The sequence below is a fragment of the Arvicola amphibius genome, chromosome 10 (genome assembly GCF_903992535.2).
Source record: "Arvicola amphibius chromosome 10, mArvAmp1.2, whole genome shotgun sequence".
NCBI lineage: Eukaryota > Metazoa > Chordata > Mammalia > Rodentia > Cricetidae > Arvicola > Arvicola amphibius.
The window spans coordinates 117114532-117140024 of record NC_052056.1 but is presented as its reverse complement, the minus strand read 5'-3'; the positions used below and the strand labels follow the sequence as shown (position 1 = coordinate 117140024).

The 25493-nt window shown below is 49.0% G+C and overlaps 1 protein-coding gene and 1 pseudogene across 2 annotated transcripts in view; one reads left to right on the top strand and one right to left on the bottom strand.

Annotated features, from left to right (window-relative positions):
• Fbxo21 (F-box protein 21) overlaps positions 1 to 16656 on the bottom strand; it is a 31639-nt gene extending 14983 nt beyond the window's left edge. For both annotated transcript variants that reach the window (XM_038344947.2, XM_038344948.2), the window contains exons 1-7: positions 16371 to 16656; positions 15497 to 15632; positions 13467 to 13561; positions 7477 to 7598; positions 4833 to 4979; positions 4478 to 4614; positions 2872 to 3008 (exon numbers count right to left, since the gene is read on the bottom strand). In XM_038344947.2, coding sequence (XP_038200875.1) covers positions 2872 to 3008; positions 4478 to 4614; positions 4833 to 4979; positions 7477 to 7598; positions 13467 to 13561; positions 15497 to 15632; positions 16371 to 16609 — 1013 coding nt within the window. In that variant the 5' untranslated portion in view covers positions 16610 to 16656. The remainder of the gene's footprint in view (positions 1 to 2871; positions 3009 to 4477; positions 4615 to 4832; positions 4980 to 7476; positions 7599 to 13466; positions 13562 to 15496; positions 15633 to 16370) is intronic.
• A 255-nt stretch (positions 16657 to 16911) lies between these two features.
• Positions 16912 to 17010, top strand: LOC119825798 (annotated as a pseudogene).
• The last annotated feature ends 8483 nt before the right edge of the window (positions 17011 to 25493 follow it).

The window sequence follows — 25493 nt, the reverse complement described above, 5'->3', positions numbered from 1 at the left end:
CTCTTTGGCCGCTAACTGTCTCAGTTGGATTTCTTTCCTGAGTCGTGCTCATAGCCCACTTTTGGCAAAGACTTGAGACTTATATAAATGTTCTAAAAGAGCACAGAACTTGTCAGCGTTTGCTGCATGGCCAGAACTTCCTATGATAAGCATACAAGAGTGACAAGCTGAGGTCATCATGATGTAAAACACACAGACAAAATGTGCATGGGGCTAAGTGCTAGGGCTTTAAATAAATATATATATATCTGGACTAATTTTGCCCCAGGAATATAGAGCTGGACACAGAAGATCATTTCGGGGACAGGTAAACCTCAGTGATAAGGCACAGTTCAATCTGCAGAACACGCACTAATCAAGCCCCCCAACAAAATCCAAACAACTACTCCTATATATAAAGACCAAAAATGAAAAGACATGTACAGATAATAAAAAATACATCCTTGAAAAAAAATCTAACGTCTACATATATGTACAACTCAGCAAAATTACCCAAGCACAGTAGTGCATGACTTCAATCCCAGGGAGGCAATGGCAGAGGCAGAGGCAGGAGGATCTCTGTGATTTGGGGGCCTGTTTGATGCATATTGCAAATTCCAGGCCAGTCAGTACTACAGAGTGAGGCCATGTCTCAATATACAAAACAGCAAACACCACAAACAAAACTTTACAAAATTAGAAATTCAGAAGGCAGTTTTGATGACACCAATGAAAGATGTCACACCAAACAGCAAGCTAATGTGAAAGGCAGAAGCACTCTGTCTCAGTGGTAAAGGTGCTTGCTGCCAAGTCCAAGGCCCTGAGTTCAACCCTGGGACCCAAACAGTAGAGGAAAAAACTGACTCTCCCACAAGTTGTCACCCCCCCAACACACACAGAGTTAAAAAACAAAAAACAACAAAAATCCTCAAAAATCATCCTGAAGCAAGGGTACTGCTATCTGTTTCTGCTCTATGGTCAACAGCATACAAAGCCAACATACTAAGCTAGAGAAAACAGAACAGCACTGTTCAGATACTGTGCTGTGTCACTAAAAGCCAGACCTACAAACCATCCGTATGGAAGACGCATGGTTTGTAGCCAAGCCCTGAAGGCCAGGCCTGTATACAAGTACCAGCCAAAGCTAGAAAGAAAGACTTGGTAGCTCAGGATAACCTAACACAGTCGTGTGGAAAGGGAAACAACTTCCTGGTGATGGACTCCCAGAACAAGAGTCACAGACAGCAAGAGGCTGCAGGACCTTCACCTTAGAGCCAGAACCAGCTAGAACCAGCCATAGGCAGCTTTGAGCTTCAATCAATATTCAAGCAAAATTTTGTTTGTTTTCTTGTTGGATACAGGGCTAGACTGTACCTCAGGCTGGCCACAAACTCCTGTCTCAGTCTCCCACTCCACACAGGCCTCCTAAGCTACTGATTCTCAATCCGTACGGAAAACTGAAAGCTAAGAACAGCCAGAGCAGGGAGGATGGAGCCCAGCTGTGAGCAAGAGCTGTGCATATGCCAGCATTGCAACTGTGGCTCAGGCTTTTACAGTTCCCTGTGTTTGTTTCTGCCACCTGTCTGGGTCCTCGAGTGAAGTGATTCTCCTGCCTCAGCCTCCCGAGCAGACAGGACTTCAGGTGCTAACAAATTATTGCACTGTTTAAGTCTGGAGTGGTGGCTCAGCTCTGGAACACTAGCACTCAAGGTGAGAGGCTGAAGCAGGATTCCAAGTTCCAGGACAGCCTGGGTAGCACAGTGAGTCACTGTCTCAAAGAATCGACACAGTAAAAAATAAAACTCATACTCATTTGTGTTATAGGGAAAGATACTATTTCCATACTGAAAACTGTCCTTAATAAGTCACTAATGTGCATAAGGGACCTTACACTAGAAATGAAATGAGCCAGAAATGCTCAGATCATGCAGGACCCGTAGTAGATGTCACATGGGTATCTTATAGATGCACAAGGAGATAGGTAAGCTTACCAGGGCTGCAATGAGTTTTCTTATTAAATACAATAGGAACTAGACATCCAGATTGCAAACACTAACCTACCGGTGCACTGTGAGGACCACACATTTGGAAAATCATTATTTTCCAAATAATTTCCCAAAGTAATGGATTGGGGGGGGCTTCACACGTCATGAAATGCCTTCTGAAACCGAGGTGCATGTGAAGTCCAGCTGTACTTCTCTTCTACAGAGCAAGAGACTAAGAGGGCGTGTGTGTGTGTGTGTGTGTGTGTGTGTGTGTGTGTGTGTAGCACACGTGCAGTGGAAGCTGTGCTTGAACTCTTCAAGCCAGTGTTTACAGAGAACACTGGCCCTGTTTGGCTCCAAAGAAGCCTTCTCTGGCTTCAAAGCTCAGGGACTGCTCATCCCAGTGTCCAGACAGGGCACCGGGATGTGTTTCCCCCTGATGTGGAGGAGAGCTGTTCTCCCTGGGCAAGACTCTCCTTAGGAGAGGCAGAGGACTTGAGCTGACACAGGCCACTCCCAGAACACGACTAAGTTCAGCCAGGCTGTAAGCTGCCCACCCCGGTGCTCCTCTCTCTAAGCTGGGGCACAAGTGTGGGAGGAGGAGGCTGTTTCTGAGGGGAAAAGGGAAGAACCTTTGACGGGATTTACCTTCACACTATGACAGCCACAAGACCTCTTTTGTAAATTAGGATTTGAGATATTATAGATTCATGCCTGCCTGTGTAAGAAACAGAGAGGCATCCAGAGCAGTGCTGTCACCCCACGTAAGGCCTCGTATCACTACAGTGCAGCATCACTATCAGACCTCAACATGGTCCCTCAGAAGCAGATGCCTGCTTGGTAATACCTAATTTAACACCAGAACCCGGTTCCTCAGCACCTGTTAAACATGGCAAAGATGGCTCACCCTTCTGCGCCTTGGCACCACCTCAGGAGGAAGTGGCTTGGGAAGTTGACAGGCTCCAGTGGGACACCCAGCTGCCGGGCGATGGTCAGGTATAGCAGAGACATGCTGATGGGGATTCCTGTTCTGCGGGTCAATACCTGAGGGATGAAGGTTGCGGAGGCTTAGGAAGGCCAGGGGCTTGCTTGAAGTGCCTGGCACCCCACGCTAGCTCCAGAGCTACATTTAGATCAGGGACCGAATCCAGCACACTGGGTGTTTCTCACAGTCAGAAGTTTGCCTCTTCCCCTAGCCCTAGACAGGGTCTCCTTACAAAGCCACCCTGCCCCCTCAGTCTTTCAAGTGCTGGCCTTGCTGGTGTGTACCATCCCCACACCCAATTCCTTGCTTTTAGCTTTTGTTTTTTTTCAGAGCTAGGTATGGAAGCTGGAGCCTTGTGCACACTGGGCAAGCGTCCCACCACTTAGCTGTTGCACATACCTGAATTTTCAAATTTTTAAAATATTCTAAAAACAAAACAATTTATGACATGAAAATAACAGAAGCCAGGTTCTATGGGCCATGCCTATAATCCCAGCACCCTGGAGACTAAGCAGGAGAGCAGACAGTCCAAGACCAGCCTGGGCCACCGAGTGAGAGTTTATCTCAAAATTGGCAAAGGACTATAGCCAGCCCGTTCTATGTCCACACAGCTCTGCTGGCACACAGGGAGCACAGCACCCAAGACTCCAATTGCCTGCGCCCTTTCACCCAGTAAGACAGAACTGAGCACACAGACCACACAGCCTGTGAACCTGGACTGACTCGCTGCCGGGTCTTTTACAGGCAGCCTGCTGGCCTCCTCCTACCAGAAAGCAAGTATGTAAAAACGTCTGTGATATGACAACAGAAACCATGTTACAGATAACAGGACAGATAAGGAAATGGACATCAAAGGTGTGTGGCTGATGTAGCTGGGCCATAGTCTTCCAGGCCAACAGAGGCAGGCTTGTGCGGTTCAACACTCACAATCATAGACTGAGCAAACTGAAACACAGAAATGTCTATTTCCATTCATAGGGCTTAAACAAGCCATCCTGGGGGCTGGAGAGATGGCTCAGCAGTTAAGAGCACTGGCTGCTCTTCCAGAGGACCAGGGCGTTCAATTCCCAGTAACCACACGGTGGCTCACAACCATCTATAATAGGATTTGATACCTTTTTAAAAATATATATAAAATTTAAATTAAAAAAACATCCTGTAGCAGATCTAACCTACAATGCTATCCTATGACAGAGGAAAACGGGCTTCACTGAGACAAGGGAAAGACAACAGCATTTGTCAATAGGAAGTGGACAGTCATCAGAGTCCAAAGGACATGTGCCTGCACACACACAGTCACTCCTGTCTACCTAAAAGGGAGCCAGGGATGGAGCACCCTGGAGCATCAAAATTGGCAAATGCACAAAGTAGGGGCGCAGAACCTATACACCCACCCTTTCCCCAACAGTGTCCGAACCCCATGTGTGTGCACACTTGCAGGCTTAGGCATCTAATGGTTCTTTTACAGGGAGCACACAGAGGATGCTGCAGAGCCCACAGCTGTGGGAGGGAACTCAGCCACACATACCTGGTGCATGTACAGGTTCAAGGCGTTGTAGTAGTCCATGCGGTTCCCTTTGAACTTCAGCTGGTCATACAGGACATAGTTGATGGCGTCCAGAACTTGGCTCTGGAGTTCTATCTCCATTATCATGGAGGACTCGCCTGCAGCACAGAGATCTCCTCTGGGTCACAAGCATGAACAAGCACACCCCAAACACTCACACCCCAAACACAAGCAAGGCACACCCCGAACACACAGTGACTGGCAAGGACATGCAAGACAGTCAAGTGCTGCCAGGCTGGGAATGGAGACAGGGTGGCAATAGTGCTTTACACCGTTCAGACAGCCACCCCCAGGGTCAGCTACAGCATTTCCACACCTGCCCTGAAGGTCAGGCTGGGGTGGCGGCTGTTGATACCACGGAGGGTTTTGCATACAAGTTCCACGATGCTGTGGATCTGGGCCTGGATGTCTCTGAGGCTGATGTCGGAGAGAGGGTTGCAGTACTGGTCGATGTAAACGGCACCTGTGGGTGAGAAGAGCAGAGCCAGTGTTGCTTTCTACCTGACTGGTAGTGGCGTGTTACTGAACCAGCACCTGGGGCTGTGACTTCTCACACCACACCAGCTCCCACCCTAGATGCCAGGCAAACCCCTAACACAGACAGGGAAGATCAGATGCCTTCACCACAAAGCACTCCATACACCACTTAAGAAAACAAAACAAACCATTTTTTTTGGAGGTCATGATTCCCACGTCCTATTATGAAGAGTGCCAAATGCCCACAAGAAAGCCCTCAGGCCACTTGTCTCCCACACTCAAAACCCAACCACTAAAGACTTCCTACAGCAATTCCTCCTAACAACTAAGCTGGGAGCAGGAGCAACAAAGAGACCTCATTAAAGGAGATTTGATGGCCTACAGAGCAGGCCCATTTCATTGCTGGCCTCAGGCTCAGCCAACCTCATACCATGCCTAAGCCATCACTGGTTACAGAACATTTTTACTTGAATGCCTTCCAGTGATCTTTTAAATTCAAGAGACCATAGGCTACCTCAGGACCTAGCTGTTCTACCAACACTCTCAGAAGCTGAAGGCAGCTCAGGGCATTGGGAGACCCAGCCTAGGCTATAGGGACTGTCTGTAAGTCACCACTCAGGCTTCTTTAGTGGCTGCTGGAGTCTAGCAGGTTCTGGAGCAAGCACTCCCCTCTAGCCACTCAGAGGTTTCTACTGCCTTTCTAGTGACCTGGGTAGACTGTGAAAACCGAAACTTTGTATTTGAAAATGTAAAACAAGTATTTATTTTTCATATATAACCTACAAAAACAAAGAAAACTGCTTTACTAGTCTTAACTGTTAAATGAAAGCTGGCATGATGGCACAGCTTTAATCCCAGAACTGAGGCAGAAGGATCTCTGTGTGTCTGTGGTCAGTCTGGTCAACACAGCCAGTCAGGATTCTGCCTCAAACAAAAGAGAACAGCAACAAACACCTCAAAAGAAATGAACTCCCAGCTCTCCGAAGTATAAAGCAGACGAGAGGATGACTATGACTTTCCATTTAACTACAAGATTTCCTATCTCCTTTCAGTCAGCATTAGACCTTCAACCATTAGCATGTATCTCCACTAGGCACTGTGGGCTGTGGCAATCTTTACTCAAGGCCTGGAACATAACAAACCACTTACAAGGGCTGGGCATACCTAGCATTCTGAAGACAGGCTGACAGCTAGGCTGTGCTCTGCATCTCAAACAAAACAAAAAGCAAAGAAACACAATGACTACACTGGACACAGAAGGGATGCAGCAGTCACTGTGACAGTCACAGCAGCTGCAGCTGCTGAAGCCAGTGAGCTCTGCAGGGATCAGCTGAAACTCACAGAAGTGAGCCCTGAGCTGAAGGGCAGGGGACCACAGGAAGAATGCTGCCACCGTGAGGAAGAAGAGCTGAGCCTCTCCAGGCAAAGGCCTGGATTCAGAAGCAGAGCACTGCAGAGCAATCTGCAAAGTGTGTGACATTAGGGGAGGACCAGACCACCGAGGGCCCTGGGAAGCAAGCGGTCATTCAGAAAACATGAGGCAGGTCCTACAGCGATGGGGACAAGTGGGTCAGGCACACTGGCTGACTGGAGGACAGCTGGCAGTGATGCCCAGGGAAAACCAGGACTCCTTGGAGAGGCTGCCGAGTGCTTGGAGAACCATACTGGACAGGATGTGACCTAGAACACCAGTGAGGGGGGAAGTCAACCCATCTAGTAACCCCCAGGAGCAGGGAGGAGACATAAATAAGCACACATTTCACAACCACAGCACAGGAGGCTTCTTCCTAAGAATTAAGACAGTGTTTAAAAAGCCAAGTCACATTTTCTTACTATTCCCCTAAGAGCCCACTAACCCCCAGTCAGGTCATGCCTCAGGCCATAGGCCACATTACTTACTCCCTGCCTGTCCTCACTAATCCCCAGCTGCTTCAGGACACAGGTAAATAGGAGCAAGTGAACATCCGAAGTAACAGTTTTGAGCGGGAAGAACTGGTTCCACTAGGCAAAGGTCACTCACTCTGCAGGCCAGAGTTGTTGAGGGCAGAGGTCAACCTCAGCATCGTCCTTGGGAGCCGTCCATCGTTTTTGCCAAGCTCACTGACTAGAGAACTGCAAGAGTCCTGTCTCCACCTCCCCAGGGCTGTGGTTATAAGCATGCACCAAGTTAGCTTTCTACACGGGTTCTGGGGCAGAAATCAACTCCTCACACCTGTGTGGCAAGTGCTTTCCTGACTGAGCATCCAGTCCTCAACTGTCACTAAGCTGGTGATGACTCTTACGACACTAGATCACTTGAGCTGACACAGAAGATGCCACTGGAATCTGCTGGAAGTTTGAGTGCTGTGTGCTCTGTAATCCAATTTCCTGAAGCCCACTGGCATGGCTTTCTTTCTCCTCTACCTGGAGGGGCAGTTGTCACAAGCTCTTAAAAGGTTGCTCAGCTGCCAAAGACCCCTGCTCACAGGCACGGAAACACCCACCTTCCAGATACGACTCATAATCATCGGGCTGCTGCAGGAAAGCCTTGAGGTTGTTCAGGATTTTCTGCTGCCGCAGGTAGTAAAGAATTTTCTTTGCGTAGTATTTCCAGGTCAAAGCTTTCCTGGAAAGCAATCAAACAAGCCACTAAGAACTTGAGTTGCCCCGCCCCCTTCATATCATATACCCACTTTAACAAGACAAACACAGCTGACACACATGTGCACCGCTGTTGGCACAGAGACATTACACGTCTCTGGAGGAGGCTGTCAGCGGCATCCTGGGAGGTGAGGTCTGCTGTGCTGTGCTGTCCCCAGGGCCTGCTCTGACACGCAGAACACAGGCTGCTCCCTTCTCCTTTGTGCTTGGTGCACTCAGGGAAGTCAGTCCTTCTACTCTCATGGCTTCAGGTGCATCTGATATGGCCACCTTTCCAGAAGTTACTTTCTGAAGAAGTTTTCCAAAGAACTCAAATCTGCACATGCAATTGTTATTCCATACTTGCCTAGATAACTGGGGGCATCCCAAGACTTCCTCCTAGTGAGTCACTATTCCCAAAGTCACAGTAAGCTGTTATCCCAAGAGGACCATCCTGAATGCCTTGAGTGTCCTTTTCCAACACCTAACACGAGCATTTGTCACTAACTTGGCAAAGCTGGCCCAGTTTTTGTGGGTGTCTCAGTACCCTCCTCCTCCTCAGCTCCTGCTTCCATCCTCTCCCTTATCACCTCTTGACACGCAGTATATTGTTCCAGTGATGCTCACCTACTAGAAGCCCAACTTCTAGTAAAGACATAACATGTCCCTTCATCCCATCCCCATAGCCTCTGAAATCTCAGTTCCAACTGCCCCCACTGTCCCTTTAACCCAGTGCCTGTCTGTGTCACCTTGGCACCTTCCTCAGTGGAATGTTCCTTCCCTGGATGCCTGCAGTCTGTTCTCTTACTTGCTCTTGGCTTTCTGTTCGGATGGCCCGAGTCAGGCCTCTCCACAGCTACCCTACATCAAAAGGTGCCCCACAACCTTACACTCTAGTTCCCTCAGCATTTCCCCAGCACGTTCCACTTCCTAGAAGATCAACAGCTTGTGTGTTTTTATTGTTACCCCGCGAGCTTGTGAAGGCAGGGATGTGGGGTTGCTCACTGCTATACCCTGAGTGCCCACAGTGGCGCCTGTGCACCGAGGGTGGGTAGAAGACTCTGCGTGAAGCACTTCATCAGGTCTCCCAAACATGAGACTACGGTGTGAACAGTAAGGCCTCCTCTACCCACAGAGGTCAGCGACAGTCAGCAGAGCTGTCGGTTCCAGCTGCTTGTTAACCTCTGCTGCGGAAAGTCACCCCCAACAAAGGTGTGGGGGCTAATGCTGCATTCCCCGCGCAAGCCAAGAAGCACAGCTCTGAGGTGCTGCACAATCACACTTCATGCCTCTGTGGCCATCTCCTGAGCCTCTCTAGAGTGACTGCCCACACACATCCCTGAACTGCTCAGGGATTTTTTTAGTCCCAGTCATCTACAGGGTCTCCCCACTGTCTAACAGTAGCTTCCCAAAGTTTAGAATACGTCCATCTATATTGTCATCTTGCTCCGAATTTCTTATTACTAAGTAGATGGAAAGGCTGGCAAGAAAGGAGCCAAGCCTGAGCACAATCCCCAAGATCCACACTGGTAGAAAGGAAGAGCCACTTCCTACAAGCTGTCCTCCGACCACTCATGCACTGTGGCATGATTGTACCCACATATACATAGATGAACACAACAAACAAGAACACAAAATCAATTCCCAACTAAGTAGTTAGAGAGGCTCTGTGAAATTCAAATACCAGTTGTGTGGCCAGCTGCCACTCCAGAGGGTGGGGTAGTCTTCCACCAAAAGCCACCTGCAGATGCAGACCAGAGGCAGAAGCTTGCTTCGCTGGCCTTCTTCTACCCCCAGCACCACAAGAAAAAGGCTCATGCCTATGATCCTCTCAGGAAGCAGAGGCTACAAGCAGGGCCTGCCTAGACTACAGAGTGAGACTCTGTCTTAATAAAAAAGAAAGGTGGGATGGAGCTGATGGCAATGCTTGGTTATCCCTTGCACAGTATCAGCAGTCACTGTGCTCAGTGTCCAGGACTATTGCTCCTTCAGAGATAACTCTAACTGAACCAGCCCCTCTTCATTTATCGGAAAGACTGTCACAAAACCCTCATCTATTCTCTAGTTTCCCAACGGGATGAAATGTAGCAAAAACAGTACAAATGCTCTGCTTATCCCTTTCACTCATTTTTGATTTTCCTTCAAAGACCAAGTAATGTCTTGAAATAGTACTGGGGACTCACAGAGCTAACCTTTCTGGAGCAGTCCAACACGCTCTGCCTCTCCCACACTGCTGCCCCTCACTGAGGGGAGGGACTGTCAGTACTCATAATGTCTGGCTCTGGACTCACCTTGTACATTTCTGAAACAGGCCTGAGAAGCAGTCATTTCTCCGTGATCCTGGATGCATGGGGGAAGCGGTAGCTACTGGGCTGGTCATGAGTTCACACTGACACTTCTGACTCAAATTCAGACATATACAGCTTTGACCTCCTTCTGCCCCTCTATGACACCAGAGACGGCATGGCAGTCATTCACTGGCTTTACACACATCTCCATCTACACACAAGTCTGGCCTGAGTGTAATGGCCAGTTGTCCTATCATTTCTCGGACTATAAAGAGGCTGTGTAATCTGTCCATAATCTTGTGTAGGCAAGTGTGTGTGTCTACCAAGGCATGTGTACACACAGACCATGGGACATATGTGGAAGCCGGAGGACAGGCTGCAGAGTCTACTATGTGGATCCGAGGGATTGAACTCAGTTCTTCAGACTTGGCAGCAAGAACCTTTACCTGTTGAACATCTTGCCAGACTGCTGCCCTAACTACACACATAGTACTGACTCCTAGACAGTTCTCATTTGGAGGCAGGACATCAGGTTAATGTCCACTCAGTGCTCACCAGTAGACCTGAGTCAGACTCTCTCTGTGGTTTTGGGTTTCAAACTCCATTTCTAGCTGACATGTCAGAACGAGCCCAAAGTCTAAGTTCTTCCACGTTGACAAGTTTGTCTTTAGCCTTTATACTTGGAAGTCAGTTCAGCTGGATATAAAAATCCTTGGCTGGCATTTCCTTTATGTCTTGGAATACCTTTTTCCTCTGGCATAAAGTGCTGCTGTTGAAGTCAGTCTTTCTTTTGCACAGAAGTGACTTCATCTCTTTTGCCTGGATACCCAAAAGCCCTTTCTGAGTCTGAAATCAGTACCTCTATTACAAGTGTCTGGCTGGGCATTGGCCACCCATATTACTTTCTCAGGCACAGCCCAAGCTCTGTAACATGCTGTAGTACAGTGTTCCTGCAGGCTGTGCTTTCTCAGACCACACAGAATAGCACAGGTAGTCAGTCATCTCACACCCAGAGAGGGCACCTGACTGTCTACAGAAACTGCCTGCTCCCACTGCTTTCCACAGCAGTAATGGAGGCGAAAAGGGTCACCGTGCAAACTGACAGAACATGCCCTGCCATTACACTTGCCCCACCAAGGGTAACGTGCTTACAACACTTACTTTGAAAACAACCACAATACATACTTCCACTGGCTGCACGAGTTCAGTTTTCCTGATGACCTGACTAGCACAAAAAGGCAGTCTTTCCCAGTGATTTTAACAGTCCTCTGAAGAGTGAATTCCAAGGTGTTTCCTTAAAACTGCTGCCCTGCCCACTTCCCTTGGGCGTGGTAAGCTCTGCAAAGGACCGCCAGTTCCCAGCCTGGCCTACCAGTCACAGACTTATGGTGTGGGCTGTTACTCTTGAGAGTAAGTTTTGAGCAGAAGGCTAGTTTGCCGGTTTCCAGCTGGGCATCCAGTTCCACGTAGTTCTCTCTGCTCAACAACCTGCCTGCCCTTCTCTTCCAGGAGCTCCTCTGGCATCCTGTCCATGTCCGTTCCCACAGAGCTCTGTTGAGATCACAAGTTCCCTCACACTTTGCCCCACCAGCTCACACTGCAAGCTTCCCATTACACTCATTTAAATACTTTTCTTCTGGCTCTTCTTGTAGATTTAGTTCTCTGCACTTATTTTATGACAACATTATCCAGGTGGAAAAACAACTAAATGAAATAAAGACCTTCCCATGCCCAAATCTTCGTTGCTTCTTTGTAACTACCTGGAGCAGCACTGGATAGTATATTAATTTTCACACGTTTTCAACATACTTCAACTACCTAGGAAACCTATTCCCGAGAACCCACACACTAAGAACGGAAGCCTCTAAAGCAGAGAGCAAGTGGCTGCCCACCAGTCAATCTGCAAGACAGGGTAGCTGTGAGCAAAGGGAGCACCTCCTGTGACAGCTGACTGGGACAGATCCCTGGGGCAATACTAAGACAAAGCAGAGCAGGATCTGTCTCCCACAAGCAAAGATCCCCTCCCCTTTCTCAAGTAGTTAGGATTAGGATGAAAGACAAAGTAGCTAGCTATTAAAACCCAAACAGGTGGGGCTAAGAGCTCAGGAGTAGAGCACCCAGTTGGCTCGGGGGAAGACCCTGGGTTTGGCATCCAACACTATTAAAAAAAAAAGCAAACAGTGGAGGCAGGAAAGGCCAACATAAAATCAACAGTGGGAAGAACAGGGAAAGTGTAAATAAGAAATAAAGTTTACATCACACAAACTAAAGCCAATAAAGTGCACCTTGAACCCTTCTCCATACGTGCCATGCCTAAAGACTACCATGAGGCCACACAATACTGTCAGTGCACACTCCAGTGCTCACAAAAACCTACACACAAACTCGGGTGGGGAAGCACCCCAGACCTAGAACCTCTCCCCACAAACACAAAACACTGTCTCCTGGTCAGGACTTTGTGCAGTGACCTCTCTCAATGCATCTTTTTCTCCAACTTTTACAACAGCGGATCTCTCCCACAGGAGGTTAGGCTGCACGGCAAGTCACTGAATTGGAAATTAAGCTTTTCAGCAGAAAATATAAGATATACCATTCTAAACAGTAAGACTAAGGTTTGTTTTTATTGTAAATGATGTGTGTGTGTGTGTGTGTGTGTGTGTGTGTGTGTGTGTGAGCTCGTGCCCGTGTGGCTGTGCATGTCAACAGAGGGAATCAGGTCTGTGGCGCTAGTTATAGGGGCTCAAGTCACCCAATGTGGACGATGAGAATGGAAGCCAGGATCTCCAGGAGAGCAGTTCTGTACTGCGACATCAGGTTCCCCAGTTCTAGCTCTTCTGAATCAGGAGAGTATCTGCGGAGAACCCAAGCTCACGCTCCCCTGCACCTTAAATCACCCCTAAATCACTAAGTGCAATGTAAGTAGTCACTGTTTAAACAACAAGAAAAAGGGTCTGTGAACGCTCATTAAACCACAATCTGTGTGCGCGCGTGTGCACACAGGTGTGAGCGTCTGTGGAGGCTAGAGGTAGATCTCAGGTGTCATTCCTTGAGAGTCAACAATCTCTCTCTGGAGCCTGGTGCTCGCCACTTGGCTAAGTTGGTTGTCATCAAGGCCAGCACGAGAAGAGCTGGGGATCAAACTTGACTCGTCATACCTGCAGAGCAAGCTGTACTGACTGATCATCTCCCTGCCTCTTGACATATTTTTTTTTTTAAGATTTTATTATTGAGGCAGGGTCTCATTCCATAGTCCAGGGTGTTCTGCAACTCACTACGTAGCTCTTGAACCTGCTGCTTCTCCCTGTCTCAGCATCCTGAGTATTGTAAGTATAGACGTGAGACCCTATGCACAGCTTTCTGGATAGTTTTGATGCAAAGTTGGCTGAATCCATGGATGAGACGCCTATGGCTGCAGGGAATGACAGTGTGCCAACTGTCCTGGTGTGCTCATCTCACACACCCAGAACTTTTCGAAATGATACCTGTGCCAAGACGTGAAGTATCTGGAAACACCTCTCTCCCCCTGCAGTTGTTATGATGATGACACCGAGAAAGCCATGGCTTACCTTCCTTCCATATTTAGGATGCACACCAGCTCATCCTCAAAAAAGATCTCCGGCCCCTCGAGGTTTTCAATGTCACTGAAGCCGTTACAAGGAACCTATGGGAAACACACACACACACACACAGGAGAACTCATTCATGAGTTAGCACAGCTAACACTGGCAGACACACAACTGAGCCACAACTGAGAGCAGCTGCACACGGGGACAGTGACAGCAGCTCTTGCACACTATCTCCTAGGGCCGTCAGGGCAGAAAGCAACAGAGAAATCACAGCACATTCAAGCCCTGGCACTTGAGTCACCCCCCCGCCACTTTCACAGTCGAGGAGTTTCTGAGCCTGCTGGTGCCAGATTCTCATGTGCGATGAAGAGCTCATACAGGCTGAGGCTGCAACTCTCCAATCTCCCAAAGTCTTTGCTACACACAACTAGTCCAACACAGAGGTGCTCCTGGGGCTCCCTGGCTGTGTACTCTGCTCTGTGCACTGAGGCAACGAGACATACATGTGCGTTGTGGTGGAGGCACACACGCATGCTGAGGTAATGGTGCAATGGCTATTGAGGTGGTGGCACATTAAGACTCTGGGGTTAAAGTCCTGAGATGTCCCCCAGTTTTCCTCAAGAGGGCAGCCACAATGTTTCATGGTGACTGTGTGCACATGGAGAAAATAAGAATACCAGAGTGCTGAGTCCAGTCGATCACCCACCTGTGAGTCCACCCTAAGTATGCCCTGCTGTGTTCAAAGTCCTCCACAAGCTTCTAATTAAGTAAGCAGTGGTACAGGGAAGGAAGAGGGAAGCTCACCAATCCACCGTGATAAGACAGAGGCACACACAAACCCAGCTGGTGTACAGGTAGAGGCTGTGAACCAGCAGCCTGTGATGAAGCGCATCATACATGTCCTGCACCACACCTGTGTGTGTGCACACGTTTAAGCCAGTACTGAACACTGTGATTACAGACTGGCTAGGGCACTGTTCCAGGCTCAAGAGAACCTTGGTTCATGCTGCTATTAATAAGCATTTTATATAAACAAATTGGAGAATGTCTATATGCAGTCCCAGTAGGGGACTGAGTTAGAATGTGTTGAAAGTCAAATCTGCCCTTTCGAAACTTGAAACACTGTTTATAAATTCCTTTACAGAAGAGTGGAAAAGGAGCCGCCATCTTCAGAAAACAACTCCATCACACCAGAAGAGCAGAGCTAAGAATGTCAGCTCCACTGGCAGACACCAGTCTGTGGAGAAACGGGAAATATGAGGGGACCGGTTCCTAGCCCTAGGGAAAGCAGCATCAGGAACGGACACGGATTTCCATGGGACATTCTGGATGAGGGGAAAACAACCGACTCCAAAAAATGGAAAAGATTTAAGCCAATGAAGAAAAGCAGCTTGAGCCAGGTCTGGCAATGATTCCTCATAATCCCAGCCCTCAGGAGGCTGGACAAGAGTTTAAGTCCAGCCTGGGCTACATGGTGAAACTCCCCTCAGAACAAAGAGCAGCAGTGATAACAAAAATTCTCCATTGCTGGGAGCAACCGATGCTAGACAGTGAGCTGCAGGCAGTTTTTAACCCAGCACCTTAACAAATGGCGCAGTTTACTGCTTGGTTCAGGCCACACTTGTTTAGGCTGCCTCCCTGGGAAAACAAGTGTAAGGGCTTTGGAGCATCCGATCACTGAGGGCTCCCAAATCACGCGGGGCTGCACAAAGCCTGTGTAACAATCCTGAAGAAAAATAAGGCTTATCTGGACCCAGTGGACACCGCCCTGTGTATCCCTCCCCGGTCCTCACAGCCCCACTGCCTCCTGCTTTAGAAAAGTAGGGCTGGCAGGGACAAATGGCTCCGTGTTGTTGGACGGGAGGGAAGAGGACACAATGACTCTTACAGCCGTGTAAGCAAGGGATTGTTTGAGCATCGGAAAGGGAACTAGCAGTAAGAGTCGAGCAGCTAACGGGCGTGTACACATGTGTGTATACACACACACACACACACACACACACAGCCTGAGCCACATAACAGGTGCTTACATGCTCTGAAAAGAACCGTTTGGAGAAGGAGGCTACAATCTTCCGGGCTTCTAAGCCAGCTTTCTGCCGAACTTTATATTCCTCTAACCAATTGACGTAGTCGGTGGGGCTGTAGTGCTTCATCAGGGAGGGCCACCTATAAGGGAAGAAAACACCTTTCTCAGCGCAGCGGAGACTGCAGAACCCCTGACAGCGGAGGAGCCTGCGGGGAAGGGGGGGCGGGCAGCGGCTCTAGTTGCAATCTCCATCGGGCATCCACGCACTCCCTCACTACTCGATGCAGTGACCTTGGCTTGGTGACGGGAAGACAGTGTTTCCACCCCCACCCTCCCATTCCGTGGTGGACACAATCACTGCGATGATGCTAACGGTTTGCACTGATGGCGCGCCTCCTCAGCACCAGGCCCCGCAATCCGGGGCCGCATCTCATTAGATTCCCCCACGCAGCAAAACAGAGGGAAGGTGTCTAATCACGGAAGGAAAGATCCAGGCTGCGGAGAAGGGAGGTGGACGGCACCCCTTCCACCCCCAAGGTCACGAGATGGGATGGCAGGTCCGATCCCGGCATCCCAGCCAGCCGGGAATGCACGCAATCCCGCCGGCACGTAAACATCCTGTACCGAGCGGGCCACAAAAGATGCGCGTCCCGGAGCCGGGAGGCACGGGAGGCCGCAGCCGCGGGGCCGAGCGGGAGGCCGGGTCGCGGGCTGCCGAGGCGACCCCATCGGGGCTCCGGAGGCCCCGGCCCAGGCCTTTGTCTGCGGCCGCGGGAAGCGGGGCCTGAGAGGGGGCGGCGCGAGCGCGGGAGGGTGGCGGGTGGAGCCCACGCCAGGCCCGGGCCCGGAGCGCTGCGGGAACGGAGCGGACGGCTCACCTCACCCGGAACTGCTCCTTCCACACCTGGCCGCTGCTCTGGCACACCTCGCGCAGGCGACGGCAGGTGCTGGACACGCGGCCGATGTCGAGCGCCGTGAGGGAGCCGCTGCAGAGGATGTACTCCAGCACCTCGCCCGGCAGCTGCACCAGGCAGCTGGGGCCCGCCGCCTCGGCTACGGCCTCCTCGGCCAGCGCCGGCACCACCTCCATTGCGCTGTCCCCCGCTAACGCCGCCATCTTGTCCGCGTACCTGAGGGGCCGCTCCGCGGGCGCGCGCGCGCGGGCGTGATGGGGAGTTCACGAAACTCCGCCACGCCCACCAGGGGGCGTGATTACGAGGTGCCCCGCCCATACCCGGTCCCCAGCAGCCCTGGGAAGGAAAGACCAAGGCTGCGGAGCCGGCTCTCCCGGTTCTGATTATCCCAGCATTAGCTTTAAATAAATAAATAATAATAAATATAAACAATAAATAAATAAATAAATAAATAAATAAATAAATAAATAAATAAATAAATAAATAAATGAATAAATAAGGCTGGGTACTCACTTCGGCTGCACATTTACGAAAACAGGATCTATACAGAGAGGATTAGCAGAACTCCTGCTCAAGGATGACTCGCAAATTCGCGAAGCGGTGTGGGGAAGGTGATGGCGATGCACTCCTTTAATCCCAGGGAGGCAGAGGCAGGTGGATCATTGAGTTCGAGGTCTGCCTGGTCTACAGAGCGAGTTCCGGGACAGCCAGGGATGCACAGAGGACCCCTGTCTCATAAATAAATAAATGAAGTTAGGAGTGGGGAGCCGGTGAAATGATTCAGCAGGAAAGCTTGCCGGCCAGAGTTCCAATCCCAGAACCCGCATAGTAGGAGAAGGAACTGACTCACGCAAGTTGTCCTCTGACCTCCAGCTTCGCTTCATGACATGAGTGTACAAACACACACAATAACTAAAAATTAAAGCCGGCCACGATGACTTACTTACTCTGTAATCCCAGTTGAGGAGACTGAGGCAGGAAAATCAAGAATCGAGTTACAGTGTGAGACAGAGTCTCATGTAGTTCAGGCTGCTTTTGAACGACTAAGAGTTGGAACAGGACCTTGAACCTCTGGTCCCCCTGCCTCCACCTCTTGGGTGGAACTCAGTGTTTTGGTTTTGTGCAGGTTTAGGCATACAATCTACTGAGCTACATCCCTAATCCCCAATTTAAGCTGTCAAAAATGGTTATCTATTCTCTTGTGTCTTTGGCTTTCCCCAGGACTAACTCACTCTCAGGTGGGTGCTGGGTCAAGCATACTATTTGCCTTTTGGGAAGTCCTATTTCTAGCCCTCTGATGATGTGGAGAAGGGTATTAACCCTGAATCTAAGTCTTTTTAGATTTTAGACAGATCAAAGGATGGTGGGAAGCATTCCTGTACATGACTGTGTGACATTAGAGATTATGGTGTCCATTTCCAATTGTCTTCCACTCACCAATCCTTCATACTTGGGGCCGTTTATGCCCTCACTGGCAAAACAATAATTACCATACACATACCCATTCTGCAGTTAAGAAAAGCAAGGCTTATAAGCGTGAGTCCCTGATCGCGTCCTAGGGAACAAAAATCTGGATTTGAACCCCCAAAGCAGGTTTTGTCACCGGGTGTAAGTGGGTCTTTTCAGTGCTTGCCTTTGCTTTATTATTTTCCTAATGCATGTGGGGTGTGTGTGTGTGTGTGTGTGCGTGCGTGAAGGCCAGAGGAGAACCTCGGGTCTCATCTTCAATAACACCTTTTATTCACACTTTTATTTTGTGCGCTCATGTGTGGGTGGTACTGCATATGGAGGGCAGAGGACAGCTTGCAGGAGGAGTTGGCTCTGCCCTTCAACCGTTGGGTCCTAGGGATGGAACTCAGGTCATCTGGCTTAGTAGCATCAAGCACCTTTACCTGCTGGGCAATCTCCATCTCTCCTTTGTGAAAATCAAATAAAAAGAACTGAGTCCAGTTCATTGTTAGATTCTGTCTATGGGAACACAGATATCATAAAATCAGAGTCCTTGAATATCAAGAATGTGTCCTCTGACTAGGGTTTACAAAGGGCACGGTAAAGAACTCCCCTCAACTCAGATCTTCTGGGTTAGAACCTGTTGGAATGACTCAGTGGATCCCTCCAAACCAGTTCTCTACTGTCCTTAGAAATAAATCTGAACTCCCTGACATTGTTACAGAGGGACAAATACGGCCTGTCCGGCCTGTCCGTGGCTGAGGCTGTCCTCCCTCCTCCAGTCCAAGCAGAGCCCAGATAGCTGTTATCTCCTTCCTCCCACTGGGATCCTCCCCTGGGTGCCTCTCCTTGCTTGGGAAGTGCTTTTAGTCTCCACTCCCTTTCCTGGCTGCTGACCCTCTGGCCTGGCTTCTCTGATCGCTGCCCACAATCCCTTCCGTTGTTCAGCATGCGTCTCCTTTCTGATCTGAAGCCCCCTTCAGGACCAGAAGACTCTTTTCTGGATTCCTACTTCTTTGGCAAAGACCTCGCGTGTGGCAGATCCTTCATAATTGTCTTCTATGAACTGGGTGATAGTTTTTACTGTCAAATTTGTCACAGACTAGCATCGCCTGTGAGGAGAGTTTCTGTGAAGGACTGTCCATATTAGGTCAGCCTGTGGCACGACTTGGATACAGGAGGGTTTGCCTTTTAAGTTAACTGGTGTGAGAAGACCCAGCCCACTGTGGGCGGTACCATCCCTAGGCAAGGGGTGTGTGTGTGTCCTGAATTGTGCAAGAGTGGAGAGATCCCGCTGAGCACAGCGAGCAGGTACGCATTCATTTCTCTCTGCTGTCTCAGATTCCTGCTGCTATGACTTCCTTGTTACCTGGAATTGTGGCGTAAACCCTTTATCCCCTGAGTTGCTTCTTAATTACAGTATTTTATCAGAGCCACAGAAATGAAACTAGTGCAGAAGGCACAGAATCTAACCAGTTGTTGGGCTAGAAAAAGTTACCTAGCCTTCATGAGGCTCGGTTTTTCCCATCTGTAAAATGGGAAGAAGGCCCACCTACCTACTGCAGCAGATGGGGTGTTGAGCAGATCCACGTGGGGTTGTGCAGTACTGCATCCAACCCAGAGTGGTTCTGGTTGCAGGTGCTCGCATTTGAGGTAGGACAGAGGACCTCACTGTACATCCCACACTGGTGGAACAGAAGCCAGCTGTACAGTGGTAACGCGCTTAGAGCTGAGAATACTTGGCTCCAGTCTGGACTCTCAAAGTCTAATGGCTTCCAAAGACCGCATCTCTCTCTGGCCTCTGCTTCTGCCTGGTTCCCTCTGTGGCTCTGGACAGCTTTGATTGTAAGCTGTTGTAGGGCATTGTTGGTGGTGCTCAGACCTGGGTAAACCATTCCCAGGCATCTTGGGAATTGCTGGGACCTGGGAGTTGCTGATCCCTGAGCTGGTCAGGAGTGTCCCTTCTGTGGGCAGCCTGCCTGCCACCACATCATAGATAAGCAGAGATCATCAAAGTTGATCTTTGAGGAGATAGGAAAAGAAACATCTGGCAGTCAGAATGCCCTTTACAAACGAAGAAACCAGTTTTGTTCTTGAACATTAGGCAGAGTGAGTCACCATCACAGATGAGGTGATCACGAGATGACAGAGTGGCAAGTGTACAGACAGGAGGAGCAACCCCACTCTGCATAAAGACAGCGCTACCCACAGAGCACAGATTTTGTTTGCCAATTCCCACGGCTCACAATATCTTGGCCTTGGGTAGAAGGCGTGACCTCCTTTGAGACGCGTTCTTACCTCCATCCTACACTGGCTTAGTCATTTGGGACCCACCAAGCTGGCCAACTGCGCTGTGCACCAAGAAATAATAAAACGTTTCAAATCTTTATCACACAGGTGGTTGCAGTTAGAAACAAAGAACCTAGCTAAACTACCCCCTGGTGACAGGGAGGCAGGGACAGCGGTCTTCCTTGATATTTACATTTTCAAAGAGATGTAAATATATTTGATGTAAATGTTTCCCAGGCCTGTTAGAAAAAATAACATCTAGGTAATGATTCTGGCCAATAATTTTTTTAGGCCTTGTAAAAAAAGATTGACAGAATGCTTTGAAGCCACAAGTAAAATGTGAATTCTGCTTCTGCTTCTGCTTCTGCTTCTTCTTCTTCTTCTTCTTCTTCTTCTTCTTCTTCTTCTTCTTCTTCTTCTTCTTCTTCTTCTTCTTTTTCTTCTTCTTCTTCTTCTTCTTCCTCCTCCTCCTCCTCCTTCTCTTCTTCTTCTTCTTCTTCCTCTTCCGCTGCTGCTGCTGCTGCAAGGTGACCCCGAGGGTGGCATGCCTGGAAAAACCAGACACAAGAGGACAAATTCCACAGGATCCCCTCATAGGAAACTTATAGGAAAGATGAATTCATCAAACAGAATTAGGATTGAGGTGATTAAGGCCAAGGAGAAGGAGAAAAACGGGGATTCGGTTTTTTTGAAAATTTTATTATTTTATAGATATGGGTGTTTTTTCTGTTTGCATGTATGTTTGTGTACCACATGTATACCTGGTACCCAGGCAGGACAGAGAGCTGGCAGATCTTCTGGAACTGGAGCTACAGATGACTGTGAACTGCATGGTGGGTGAGGGGAATTGAACCTAGGACCTCTGGAAGAACAGCCATCTCTTCTGACCGTTGGTCTGCTTAATGAATGCTGACTTTCTAACTGAGCTGATAAGAAAATCTGGGCAGGGGACGTTTTTAATGTCATCGAACTGCAGGGGCTAAGAGGGCCACTGTCTGCTTACTTCACCATGATAAAACAGAACAAAACAACAACAAAAAGCACTCATCCAAGTTTTCCTGGTCAAAGGGATAGAGGCTATATGTACAGACACATTGCACAAGGAAATGCTTTAAGATGTGAAGTTGGCCAGGTGGTGATGGCTCACACCTTTAATCCCAACACTTGGGAGGCAGAGGCTGAGGCCAGCCTGGTCTACAAGATCTAATTCCAGGACAGGCTCCAAAGTACAGAGAAACCCTGTCTCAAAAAAGAAAAGAAAAGAAGGGGAAGAGGAAAGGGGAAGGGGAAGGGGAAGGGGAAGAAGAAGAAGAAGAAGAAGAAGAAGAAGAAGAAGAAGAAGAAGAAGAAGAAGAAGGAGAAGAAATGTGAAACTGTCAGCCTGACAGTGGTGGCACACACCTTTAATCCCAGCACTCGGGAGGAAGAGGCAGGTAGATCTCTGTGAGTTCGAGGCCAGCCTGGTCTACAGAGTGAGTTCCAGGACAACCAGAACTGTTATACAGAGAAACACCAAAACACCAAAAATATTAGGCCCAACACTGAAAAAAAATGAGAAATGGTCCTCCTCTCTCTCTCTCTCTCACACACACACACACACACACACACACACACACACGTGCCAGCACAGTCAGGACTACATAGAAAGAGCCTGTCTCAATCAATCAACCAATCAATCAATCAGTCATTAATCAATGCCACATACTAGTGCTCTGGCTAAGCTGCGCAGATCCACATCAACCATCCTGGTGAGGGAGGGGGAAAAAAGTTCACTTGTGGTTCTCCCTTCCACTTATAGGCCTTCGAAACAATGGGCCTCTACTAATTTAAATGACCCCCTCGTCCAGGAGCTCTGGAGCCAACCATGGAAGGAACTAAATCCACAGACAGGGATTTCACATAGTTCTGCCAGCTTTACAGAGCCCTTGTGGAGCCAGGCTGGACCCCATCTTGACCCAGACTGCTTCTATATAAATACCTCTTGTTTATATGTTGGACAGGTCACAGTGCCTGTAGCTTTAGCACCATGCCTGTTGCCCTCTGCACGCATGCACACATACCCACACACAGACATACACTTAGAAAATAAGTAAAATAAATAAACACATAAATAAATAGTCTAATCTCTCCTAAACACCATGCCAATTCCCAAGGTTACACTGAGGGTCACTAGCCTACTTCCTTTTCCTCTTCCCAGTGTGGTCACACTTAATAAGCCTCTTGTCTATGATTTTTTGCATGTGTTTTATGCACGAGTGCTCTGCTTGCACATATACCTACATGACAGAAGAGGGCACTGGATCCCATTACAGGTGTGTTGTACCCAGAGTCAGGACCCCCAAAGACCACCAAGAGACCAGATTCGATGTGGAAGCGAAGAGTTTATTACTATTCGAGCATGCTGGGGCTGACCATCCTACACAAAGACAAGATGGCTGCCACCCCGAGAAGGAGGTGGGGGCTTCTTTTAAGCCTTTACTGAGGGGAGTGTCTAAGGAAGTTGGGTCATTTTAGATATCATTGGTTTAAACAAGTGGAAATCGTATTAGCATTTTGTAATTGCTAGGGCTAGTCAGGAGTTAGTCAGGGCTCCAGTTTTCCATTTTTGGGCAGGCCTGGACAAGTCCCAGGCCCGGTCCGAGAGCTGCTGTGGAGGTTGGCTCAGGCCCGGCCTGGACTAGTACTGCATGTACCAGGCCTCCTCCTCACTGTTGGGGTGTCGGAGATTGATTGTCCTTTATTAGTGGTTTTTTAGTGCTTGTTCAGTCTGAGCAAGCTGAAAATGAGGTCTGATCTCCGAGAAGACTGGGCAGCGTGTTATGGCGTCTGCTCGGTCCTTTCAGATGGTTGGGAGCCACCATGTGGTTGCTGGGCACTGAACTCAGGACCTCTGGAAGAGCAGCCAATGCTCTTAACCACTGAGCCATCTCTCCAGCCCACTTTCCTACGTTTTTCAATAGCCTATCTTTTCAGTTAGTGTGTTTGGCCAAGAGGATGAGTCTTGCTTGTTGGGATTGTTAAGACCCAGGCTTTGACCTGTAAAGCTCTGGTAATAACTTAATAGTTCCCATTCCACGTCTCGGTTAAAGGCACCCACATGAGCTAGAACTCTCAGGCCCCATCCTGCCTGCCCATCCCATTGGCCCCAGTGCCCCCTTGTTAAGGAAATTTCACTGGGCTGTATGTGGGAGGGATCTCGTTATCTTCAGCTGTGGCCATGGATGCCCATCTTGCACACAGATTCCATAATCTGGGTAGAGAGAGGCTTGGAAGACACCACAAAATCTTCCTCAGTGTGTTTGTTCTCAGGATAATGCAGTTGGCCTTTGGTGGGCCCTACATGGTGAATTCAACCAGTCAGCAAAGCAACGGGGGATCAAAAATATTTTTAAAAAGTAATCCCCAGAAACTCATGGGGGCTGAGGTAGGAGCAGTGAGAGTTTGAGGTCAGCCTGGGTACAAGAAATTGTTTAAAAACAATGATACCAACAACAGATGGTCTTGGGATGTGGTGCAGAGGGTAGAGCATTTGCCTAGCATGCCCAAGGCCCCAGGTTCTACCCCCAGCAATGAACAAATGGTTGTAACAGTGTTTACCTTTAATCCTAGGACTTGGAAGGTGGAAGCAGGAGGATCAGGAGTTCAAGGTTGTTTTTGGCTACGTGGTGAGCTTGAGGCCAGCCTAAGCTACCAGAGACCTGGGTGAAGAACAAAATGGGTCATTTGAAAACGGCATCTGTGTTGTGTATGTATAGACTCTCATGGTTGTACCCAGAGCATACCGTAAAACCTACCTAGCATTTGGTCTGTACTGTGTATGATGGGTTGATAATCAGGCCCATGGATGTTGTGTATGCAAACACAATGACACTTTATAGAAGGGGCCTGAGTCTGCGTGGACCAGGACTGCTTGGTCACCACACTCTGACAGCCACTGAAGAGTTTTACGAGGAGCGGTGTATTTGCAAAGAGGATGAGCATCCAGATACGGGGATTCTGCAGCCTCTCCAAGAACCGGATGTCGCTATTTATTTATTTAATTTGGTTTTCTGAGACAGGGTTTCACTGTGTAGCCTTGGCTGCCCTGGAGCTTGCTTTGTAGACCAGGCTGGCCTCGAACTCATAGAGATCCGCCTGCCTCTGCCTCCCTCGTGTTGGGATTAAAGGCGTCTGCCACCACCACCAGGCGATATTTCTATTTATGACATAAAGAAGTAGGATTGAGGACTGGAGAGATGGCCCAGTGGTTAACAGAGCCTGCAACTCCAATACCCAGGTTCAGTTCCCAGCTCTATGTCAGGATGCTCACAAGGCTGCCACCCAGCTCCGTGAATTTGCTGCCTTCTCTCTCCTGGTCCTCAGGGGTCCTGTACATACGTGGCACACACATAGATGTGGATAGTCAGAAGAGGGTGACGCACTAGGGAATGTGACCACACAGGAGACTCTTATGGGTCTAGGCAGTGGTAATTAATATTCATGGTTCTCCATAGGCTTTGTGCTGAACAGGTTGTAGGATTAGTGTGATCCAAGGGTATTAGTTTGGCCTCTTGATATCAAAAGACTCACTTTTTATCCCTCACTCACGTGGGCCCGGGTGAAGAGGTGATGAGGTACTTAGTTGAAAGTTCTTGTGCGAAATCCCAGCACTTGGTGGGGGGGGGGCAGAGGCAGGCGGATCTCTGTGAATTCGAGGCCAGCCTGGTCTACAGAGTGAATTCCAGGATAGGCTCCAAAGCTACAGAGGAATCCTGTCTCAAAAAAAACAAAAACAAAAAATCCTTGTACCAGGTAGGGCTTGAGGGTTTGAAAGATAGTTCAGTGGCTAAGAACACATACTTACTGGCCTTGTGGAAAGAAGACTGGCCCAGCACCCATGTTAGGAGGTTTACAACCGCCTGTATTTCTCACTCAGGGGAGTCTGGCGCCCTCTTCTGGCCTCCTCAAGCACCTGCATTCACAGGCTCATACCCGCACTCCAACACCTCTCTTAAAACACACATCCTTAAAAATAAAATAAATCTTAAATTTTTTGGACAGTATAGGAGGCACTGTGATCACATTCACCCCAACTACCTACTCTCACCCCCTCACTCTTTCTGACCCCTTTTTACCAAGTAGTCCTGTCCCTCCCCTCCGCTATCCTACCATTTCCACCCTAACCTTCCCTTCCCTTCCCTCCCCTCATGCCCTTTGCTCCTTTTCTCCAAACCCCACGCAGGCAGCCACAGCTGCTATGTGTTCATGATGGCAACAGCCATGGCCCATCCAGAAGACAGTATCCCATGGTACTCCTCTCCCCATCCTTCGTTCCCAGCTGGATTTGAGGCCTGCTTCATGGGAGGGAAT